The sequence below is a fragment of the Hydractinia symbiolongicarpus genome, chromosome 2 (genome assembly GCF_029227915.1).
Source record: "Hydractinia symbiolongicarpus strain clone_291-10 chromosome 2, HSymV2.1, whole genome shotgun sequence".
Classification (NCBI taxonomy): Eukaryota; Metazoa; Cnidaria; class Hydrozoa; order Anthoathecata; family Hydractiniidae; genus Hydractinia; species Hydractinia symbiolongicarpus.
This window is the reverse complement of record NC_079876.1, coordinates 23,607,575-23,617,076: the sequence shown is the minus strand read 5'-3', so window position 1 is coordinate 23,617,076 and position 9,502 is coordinate 23,607,575. Positions and strand designations below refer to the sequence as shown.

The 9,502-nt window shown below is 33.8% G+C and overlaps 1 protein-coding gene across 2 annotated transcripts; it reads right to left on the bottom strand.

Moving 5' to 3' along the window:
• Positions 1 to 105: 105 nt before the first annotated feature.
• On the bottom strand, positions 106 to 9,458 carry LOC130630251 (UDP-N-acetylglucosamine transferase subunit ALG14 homolog). 2 transcript variants are annotated; one of them, XM_057443675.1, is made up of 7 exons: positions 7,044 to 9,451; positions 6,648 to 6,711; positions 5,577 to 5,719; positions 3,839 to 3,961; positions 2,718 to 2,777; positions 1,268 to 1,471; positions 106 to 367 (listed from the first exon to the last, which is right to left on the bottom strand). In XM_057443675.1, exons 2-6 carry the CDS (start codon positions 6,664 to 6,666, stop codon positions 1,301 to 1,303), a joined length of 516 nt encoding a protein of 171 aa, XP_057299658.1. In that variant the 5' UTR covers positions 6,667 to 6,711; positions 7,044 to 9,451; the 3' UTR covers positions 106 to 367; positions 1,268 to 1,300. The 2 variants fall into 2 exon arrangements, with proteins under 2 accessions (XP_057299658.1, XP_057299657.1); XM_057443674.1 differs by having other exon boundaries at positions 6,648 to 9,458.
• Positions 9,459 to 9,502: the final 44 nt, after the last annotated feature.

Sequence of the window (9,502 nt, the reverse complement as noted above, 5' to 3'; positions counted from 1 at the left end):
AGAGAAATATATGGGAATTCCGTATCGCAAACATCATGAAACCGAAAACACCACAAAACTTGCGAATATGTCGCATGGTAAAACTTTCAGGGAACAGACAAGAGCTCTAAAGAAATAACCACTTATATTGATCATCATTAGATATAAAACTCAATTTTTTATCACAAGTAAATACATTATTTGTACTTTACGTTTAAGGTTATCGTACTTTACATCTGCGTACCAGTTTTCGTGTGTAAAGTTTTTTTTTTTTTGATAAACAATGAATAAAGTGGTTGCATCGAAAGACAGATCAGTTTTTCCAGACCCTTCATTTTTGTTGTCGTGTGTTTCTACATAGGGATCTCAAATACGTTTGTCACATCGTCTAAACAAACAAAGAATAACTGCGATTCCCTTTCACATGTATTATACTGTGTTGAAAGTTACCTTAAATAGACGAACTATTAACAGGACAAATTTCTGCAAAATTCGCGAAATTAATTCCTTAAAGGAAATCTTTAAGGAGATAGATAATTCGGAAAAAAAAATCGTGCCAATTTTTTTAAATTTAACCAACAATATAAGACAAAAGAATAATGTAAAAAACCCCATCATCTTCTCCTTCGCCTCTATATCCAGGTTTATATTTTTCTATTTAAAAGATCGAAAAATTTGGCTGAATCCTGTGACACTTGTATACTACTATAGCTGCAAAATAAATAACAAAAAATTGAAATAGATCAAACATTGGTAACATTGAGATTCGCGAAAATAAACCCTAATAAAATCACTCGCAAAAATTTCTCTCTTTAAGGTACAACATTCAGGACAAAAAATACAATTACACAATTTGGCATTTACGACAAGACTTCAGCAAGTTATAACTTATTGGATGTGTGAAAATATCCAAGCAAGTTATTTCCCACACTGCAAGACTCTCACACATAAACAATGAATAATGATGTACACAATTAGCAAACAAAGTTAAAATACACACATGCATACAATATAAAATTATAGTAAAAGGCATTACACAGGCTATAGATGACTAGTGAACATGATAAACTCATACTAAAAGATTTCATCGCGCCCTTATCACGTTTCTGTAGCGCAAGTTCGTTTAGATTTTTTTTTTAAAAAAAATGTTTTTAGGGATTTTTTACTTAATTCTGACATTCGTGTTAACAAATTTTGAAACGAATAAACAAATAACAAAACAACAACAATAATAACAACAACAACAACAACAACAATAACAACAATAATAATAGTAAAGTGAACTCACGTCCTCTCCAACATAACGGCTTATTTCTATCTCCTAAACTAAACGCCCGATAAATTCAGACTTCGGATAGGCAACTGAAAGTTCAGGCCATTGAACGAGAACTCGGTCAGCAAATAAGTATAATATTTTGCCAGACAACGACAGTGTCTTCACACGACATATACTTTCAACAAATACAATTTTAGTCTTCACGATAAAGCAAATCTAAACCAAAACAACTTTGATGAGAACAAATAGCTAAATAGGTGCACAGGGTATACGCGTTGGTATTGTTCCTACGCCTTTACGTTCACAAGTATTTTAAAGACAGGTATAAGTTCTCGATTCATGCAATCCATGCTTCGTTACTCTTTTTGCTTTCCTATACTAATACAATAAAAAACAACCTCCTAAATAAAACATACATATTTTAAAATCAAAAAATACGCTGTTCTTGTTATACTCCTGTCTAGAGCAAAATTAAACTTAAGGGTTTTCTCTTTCTTCTGGAATGAATGTGTACAGTGTATTAAAAAAATAAAAAAAATTACAAGCTTTATGCCTATACTTTTTTAAAGCAGCCATTTAAAAAGGGTTGAGGACTGGCAGAAACATTCAAGTTGAGCTCGTTACTTCTGTTTCTTAAGTAGACAAAAGTGAAAAACTTGTTTTTGTTCAAACAGAAAAATACCCATCATCGCAAATTCGTATATATATATATATTTTAAGCAACACTACGCAAGAAAAAAAAAAAAAAAAAAAAAACCACAAAAGCGGCACAATGTGTCATGTTTCTATATTTATAAATAAAATAAATAGTTCCAACTGTTCGTAAATGATTTGTAAAAATAACACTATTTATTTCAACATTTTATCGATATGTTTCATTTTTATAAATATATAGCTTCCACTATTGTATTTTGTTGTAAAGATGTTTATGAGAATCAACGTTCGAAAAAACGGTAAAAATAAATGAAGTGGTTTATTGAGCATGTTTTAAAACGTGCAAGTTAGCACTCTTGTTCTGAAAGACGGTGAATCTTGTAGACGGAGATTGTTAAACAAGTCTTTGGACATAAAAGTTACTTTACATCTCTTTTTATTACTTTGCAACAAATAACTTCTGATGTGTGTACACAATTTAGTCACAAAATATCATATTCAGAACCACTCAAAATCATAAAACAGAATAATATTACTTTTAAATTAAGTCGAAGAGAATTTCCATCTGAAACTGTGCACAGGCAGTAAATGGTGGTCCTTCTGTTGATTAAGGAAGATCTGAAACTCATAACGTAAATTGTGGTGCTGACATAAGTCCCAATAACCGAAGAAAATTGTTAAATTATGCCTGACAGAAGGAGGGACTGATAAATTGGTTTGAATTTTTTTTGTTTAACTTCAAAATCATTCTCACCCAACCATCCTGTTTAATCATATTTGTCCTTACACTTAAAACAAACAAGATTACCTTCAGTAAAAACACTGCTCCACACAATGGTATGCAGGTGCCAGGCCCATTGCACAAGAGCTAAAAATTAAGATTCATAATTGGATGGATACATAATGGATTCATTATAGTTATGCATTATTCCGTATGGTAGTAATGCATGGACAGTGAAGCAGGAAGATCTTAACCATTCAAAAAAAAAAATAACATAGACGTGGTTAGGTGGATGCATAACACTAGTCTAGGATGTTAGCTACAACCCTTGTCCGTTTTTTGATCTTTCTCGCAATGGGGAAACAGAATCACTTCGCCAAAGGCTTACCTTTAGTAGAAGGGGTATAGGTCGATTAACCAACATCAAAAATACACTAGCTGCACATTCCAATGTCCATATTATGGAACAATTCACTCCACCATCCGAAACGGCAGGAAATATAGTAAAATTGGAGCATGCTGACGTAGGAAAAAATTAACACCCTTTAAGGTTTCTGATCTAACCAAATAACCTAAGTTTCTAAGTCCTAAGCCTGCTGTCAACATCAACAAATGTACTTAAAAAGTTCGCAATGTCTGCTACGTAGAAAGGGGTTACAGCCTTTTTTTTGTCTGTTATCTAGCTGATGTATTCTTTTCTCCGAACTTACCAAGTCAGGTAAAAATTCTTTTATTGCATACACCTAAGTATGATCAGGGGTATGATTGCACACAAGATCTTAACTATGATAGCAGGCAAGTTAAAAAAACTAAAAATAGTAGCAGGTGAGTTAAAAAATGCTGAGAAGCAGGTTAGGTAATCGTAGTATTAGTGATGTTATCCAGATGAGAGGATTGATTATCCTTCTAACTACAAAGGAAGATAATTGGACTGGGGTAATATGAACTCTAACTTTTCTGAAATACCACTGTACTACGTGTATACCCCATGTTTACAAGGCTGACAAAAAGTGAAGTTGGTACAAAATGGGATTATTAAACATGTTTGATGAAATTACAATAACACCCTGTACAGTTATGAAGGACAATTAAATTCATTCGAACAAACAAACATTACAGAAAATGTGACAATAGGATGAAGAACATTTCAAGTTCTTTCAATAATTCTATAAACATGGGCAACAATTTTGGGTATTTTACCAACTTACCAAATCTGGCTGTTGTCTCCATATTATAAAAACAGCATGATAACAAGCCACAATTGTTGTAACTATGGTAGAACACCAAGACTGCGCAACTTCACGGCTTCTTTTGATTCGCAGTACTGTATGCTAAAAAAAACTGACACAAATACTATAATTGTAGCTCAAATTTCTTTCTTTGTTATAGCTTTAACATTTTATGTTAGTAAAAAAAGTTAATTCTGATCATGTTACTTTCTCACCAAAATCATATATTCTCATAATCAGAATCAGAGTAACTTCATAAATAAGTGACCTTTTTCAAATAAAACCAAAGTCTTAAAAACAGCCCTCTCACCAGACCTATCTTAAGAAAAGTGCCGAATAGCAAGAGAATTTGAATAAGTGCCTCATCCATCCACAATCAGGGAGGTTTAAAATATACTTTCATAAAGAACAAGGTAACTTTATAAGTTTTTTTTTCAATACTTTTTTAAAACCTCAAATTTTAAGTAAAAATTACTCCTGATTTTAATATTACTTATCAAAGTAGGCTGTCAAAAGGGCAAGGGCCAAAGCGTGATTAGCTTAAAGTGCATAAACTTGTAAGTTCATGCCAAAACCATGTAATGTCATAAATTACAAAACTATTTTTCATTGACATCATCAATAAATACCTGGTTTTAGTAGTTGTAGCACTTAATTGCTGATTTAATGCAGAACAACTGTTGTTTCAAAACAGCTTGTTTTTAATGCAGAACAACTGTTGTTTCAATGCAGAACAACTGTTGTTTCAATGCAGAACAACTGTTGTTTCAATGCAATACAACTGTTGTTTCAATGCAACACAACTGTTGTTTCAATGCAACACAACTGTTGTTTCAATGCAGAACAACTGTTGTTTCAATGCAGAACAACTGTTGTTTCAATGCAATACAACTGTTGTTTCAATGCAATACAACTGTTGTTTCAATGCAACACAACTGTTGTTTCAATGCAGAACAACTGTTGTTTCAATGCAGAACAACTGTTGTTTCAATGCAGAACAACTGTTGATTCAATGCAATACAACTGTTGTTTCAATGCAGAACAACTGTTGTTTCAATGCAGAACAACTGTTGTTTCAATGCAGAACAACTGTTGTTTGAATGCAATACAACTGTTGTTTCAATGCAATACAACTGTTGTTTCAATGCAATGCAACTGTTGTTAGAATACAGAACAACTGTTGTTTCAATGGAATACAACTGTTGTTTCAATGCAATACAACTGTTGTTTCAATGCAGAACAACTGTTGTTTCAATGCAGAACAACTGTTGTTTGAATGCAATACAACTGTTGTTTCAATGCAATACAACTGTTGTTTCAATGCAATGCAACTGTTGTTTCAATGCAATGCAACTATTGTTTCAATGCAATACAACTGTTGTTAGAATACAGAACAACTGTTGTTTGAATGCAATACAACTGTTGTTTCAATGCAATACAACTGTTGTTTCAATGCAATGCAACTGTTGTTTGAATGCAATACAACTGTTGTTTCAATGCAATACAACTGTTGTTTCAATGCAATGCAACTGTTGTTTCAATGCAATGCAACTGTTGTTTCAATGCAATGCAACTGTTGTTAGAATACAGAACAACTGTCATTTCAATGCACTGTAACTGTTGCTTGAATGCAGTATAACTGTTGTTTTGGTACCTTTTGTCAACAGTAGCATTACAGGAAATAAAAATTTTGACATGCAAGCAAAAACGTATATACTTGTGAACTTTTTGACCTGTTTTCTTCCATTATTTTTATCCTCTTCTCACTTGTGCTATCGCTTTCTGCAAAAACATAAATTCTTGGTGTAAACTTTTCTGACAGGTTTCGGAGCAATGCCATCATTTCAGAAGTATGGCCACCTATAAATAGTAAAATAGTAGATATAAGAATTTTAAAAATACAACAGAAAAACCATTTACTTATTTAAGAAATTTCTAATAAACATTACAAATTGTTTTTATCCAATGGAAGGTCTAAAACGAAGGTACAAGTTACACTGCATCATGCCTATAGCGCCTTAAGCGCTAGTTACATTTTTTTAGCGAGAGAAATCATTATTATTTTTTGTTTGCAACAAAAAAATTAAAAAAATGTGTGTTATGCAAAAATACATAGAAAAATATGCTTGTTGTAACACCCTGCTTGGTTGTTATTTGTTATTATTTTGTTATTTTGTTGTTCCAGCCATATATACATTCTCAATAAAATTATTTTTATTTCGCCGATTGGCCATAAGCTACTATCAATTTTGCTAATAGAAAAACTAATTACGTTGGAGTCGCCTTATATCTTAAATCCAATTTCCAATAAACATATCAGGCCTGAAAATTTGTGGAGTCTAGGGAAACGATCCATCGTTACCGTGATTTAAAGCTGACAGAAATGATGATGATGGTGATGGTGATGGTGATGATGATGATGATGATGATGATGATAAAAAACGATCATTTCCGCTAAATTTTCAGGTCTGCATTTACAAGATGTAAAAGGATTTTTAAATTAAAAAAAAACAACGAAGACACAAGATTATACACATCTATTGTTTAATATTTTTAATGTTATTCATGATCCATCAAGACAATCACAATTAATAGTGGCTATTGCGATAGCATCTTTTTTATACATCGTGACTATCATGAAGTTTTTCGTTAACATTTTTCTATTGCAATGGTCATGATTGGATTGTGTATCGTCGGTGTTGCGCATAATACGCGCTAACAATGTTAGGTGTCCTGATTCTAGTACTGTAGTGTTTATTAGGATATATATCCAAAATAATAGCATTACCTGATCCAACAACAACCATTGTTTTACAAAATGGTAATTTGTATTCTGATACTTTGTTTGAAGACTGCAGTATAAATGCCACACGTATAAAACATAAAACCATTATTAACAAGAAAAATGAACACAAAGATATAAAAATCATTTTTCTACTTGTTATCTAGAGCTTTAAATTAAGGAACTGTCATTAGATATCTTATATATACAACGGTTCTAAAAGCTTAAGAGAAGATACAATGAACATGGACAGTATAAGCTTTACAGCTATAAGCTCTGACCACCTTGGACTATTTCAGTGTAATTACTAATTTAATTAAAGGGGAACTCCAGTAAAAATCACTTTTTTCTTTTTTGTTTTATACGTACTCAGAAAAGCATAAGAAATCAAAAAAAACTTACTTCACTTGTTTTCCTTATTTAAAATCGTTGTACTAGCCTGAGAGATTCAACAAATTTTTAATGGCTCATGTTAATTGCAGTTCACAATACTTGATAGTTGCTATGCAGATGCATTATTAAGGGTACACAAGGTTGTCTTGCTCACCCAAGGCATCTTTTCTCAATTAACCAAATCAAAGCTATGTGTCATAACTTGAAGCAACTTTCTTGTTATTGATACTTTAGAGTAGGGGACTAAAGGTTTGGGTATAGTCTGTCCATATTAGGAGGTTCTAAGTTAGCCAATCAACAATCCAGGGGCCCTATAAATAGGGGAGAGTTACTCTGATTTAGCTTCTCACCAGTAGCAGCAATAACTTGCTTAACTGAAATAATTTTCAAACCCACTCACCCATATATTTGGTTAACTTTATTTTAATTTTCTCTTTATGTGACACACCTGCATCAACGCCACACTATGTTGGAACGATAACGGATTATCTACAATCGAACTGGTTCATCGAGGCTACATAACGTCGTCGAGCGTAAAGAGATGTACAATTGCTTTAGCTACACGGTTTCCTTGAATTGGCGCAGTTTGGCTTAGTACGACCAACAAGGTTTTAGTCCAGTGGTGGAAGCAATTGGCAACTTTACTCAATTTTGTCAATGTGTTAAATATAACTGGTTGGGGTGCTGGGCTGCGCTTGGCAGCCACAAAGTGTAGAGATGTGCGAGGAGATGAATGACGGTGTACCACGCGAGCAGGACAGATGACTGGGGAAATAACAGCAGGGGGATGCGGCGCTAACAGTCAGAGGTGGGGCACCAAGAGGTTAATAACAGGTGTGAAATGCAAAAGAAGCTAGAGCTCATTGAGTAGGTTCTTGTGAGGTATGATAGAGGAAATGGAATCACAGGAGAGGAGCTCCGAATGTGATTGAGAGATTAGTTAAGCCAGAAAACACTACTAGGAGAAGAGCTGCGGATGTAGTGGAGAAGAGCGAACACTACTAGGAGAAGAGCTCCGGGATGTAGTGGAGAAGAGCGAATTTATTAGGAACACGCACGTGAGCTTGAGACAATATCTTCTCTCCAGCCTAGCATCCTCACCCGATTCCGCCAACTTATCCTCAGTTTATTCTTATAAAATTTAAATAAATTTTCTACTCCAAGTTTGTGTTTTTATTGGGAACTACAGCGATTAATGAGGTTGTTATAAAAGAAAAAAATGGAATAGGTTTTATCCAAAATAGGTACTTTCTGGATAAGCTGCTCTATCCACAAGCTCTTGAAGATGCTTTTAATAAAAAAGAGAAGAAAATAATCCCTGGGAAAAAGGCTGTACTTTGTGTGTAACATATAGGCAGGCAAACATACTGTTTTTCAAGCAAGGATTGAGTGTTTGAGACTTTAATTTCACATTTAATACCAAGTTTTGTCTTTTTGTTATATGTAGCTATGTAGCTAGCTAAATAAAATAATGATATTTTTGATAATGAAAATTTAGATAGATAGATAGATGTGCATATTTTACATGGCTAGCCTCACAAATATCGAGGGATATACCCTGTCTATTATTTCCAGGAGGGGCCATGGCGTAGATGGAGAGTCCTAGAGTATTTAATGCTCATTTTGAGCTACGCAGACCCAATTAGAGCCCGCGCTCTACTAGACAACTCCCGGCAACATCCAACGGCCCACACAGTGTGCCATCTTCCCAATTTCCCTCACATGGCTTGGGTTAACCCGGGGCTATGGTAACATTCACTCGCCCATGTTGAATCGCCGTCAAGAGGAATCGAACCCTGGTCTCCCGCACAGAGTACGAGAGCTATAACCACTAATCTACGGCGCCACAAGTTTACCAAGTTTTGTCTTTTTGTTATATGTAGCTATGTAGCTAGCTAAATAAAATAATGATATTTTTGATAATGAAAATTTCTAGCAGGAGGGTTGGCTCTAGCTATGCTAGCTATAAGACTTTGAGTTCATTATGATTTATGGTAGTATCTTTACCTTGTCTAGCTACAAAGAATGATTACTTAGTTACATATTTCTTATAAGCGTTTAAAAGACAGAGGCAAAAGAGTTTCTACGCAAGTATGCGTTGACGCGCACGTCGCACGCTGCTTTCTTAGCTATAGCTAACTAGCTACACGCACAATGACATTGTTAACAGACGAAAGAGAATATATTACATGTGACGCTAGTTAGCCAAATGTAGTATATTGCAACCGTAACTTAAATGTTTCAGGAGCGTGTGGTATGGATGATCCACCCTAACATTGGCTGTTCAGTTTCACGCAGTATTTTAAATTATAGCATCTAGCTCTGTATAACAAATCATATAAGTAAGTAAGTAAGTAAGTAAGTAAGAGCAAGAACAATACACACTTTTAAATAAAATTAAAACTCCGAAAATATATACAAAATCGTATCTGAAACATAATTAAGAACAGTTTCTTTTATTTTCTATT

Excerpts from the sequence above, each read along its gene's own strand:
- LOC130630251 (XM_057443674.1), bottom strand. The coding sequence starts at position 6,789 with ATGATTTTTATATCTTTGTGTTCATTTTTCTTGTTAATAATGGTTTTA. Across the intron at positions 3,962-5,576 it reads ACAGGTCAAAAAGTTCACAA|CATACAGTACTGCGAATCAA; the intron begins GTATATACGTTT and ends AGTTTTTTTTAG. Across the intron at positions 1,472-2,717 it reads GAGCAGTGTTTTTACTGAAG|ATTTGCTTTATCGTGAAGAC; the intron begins GTAATCTTGTTT and ends GTTTTGGTTTAG.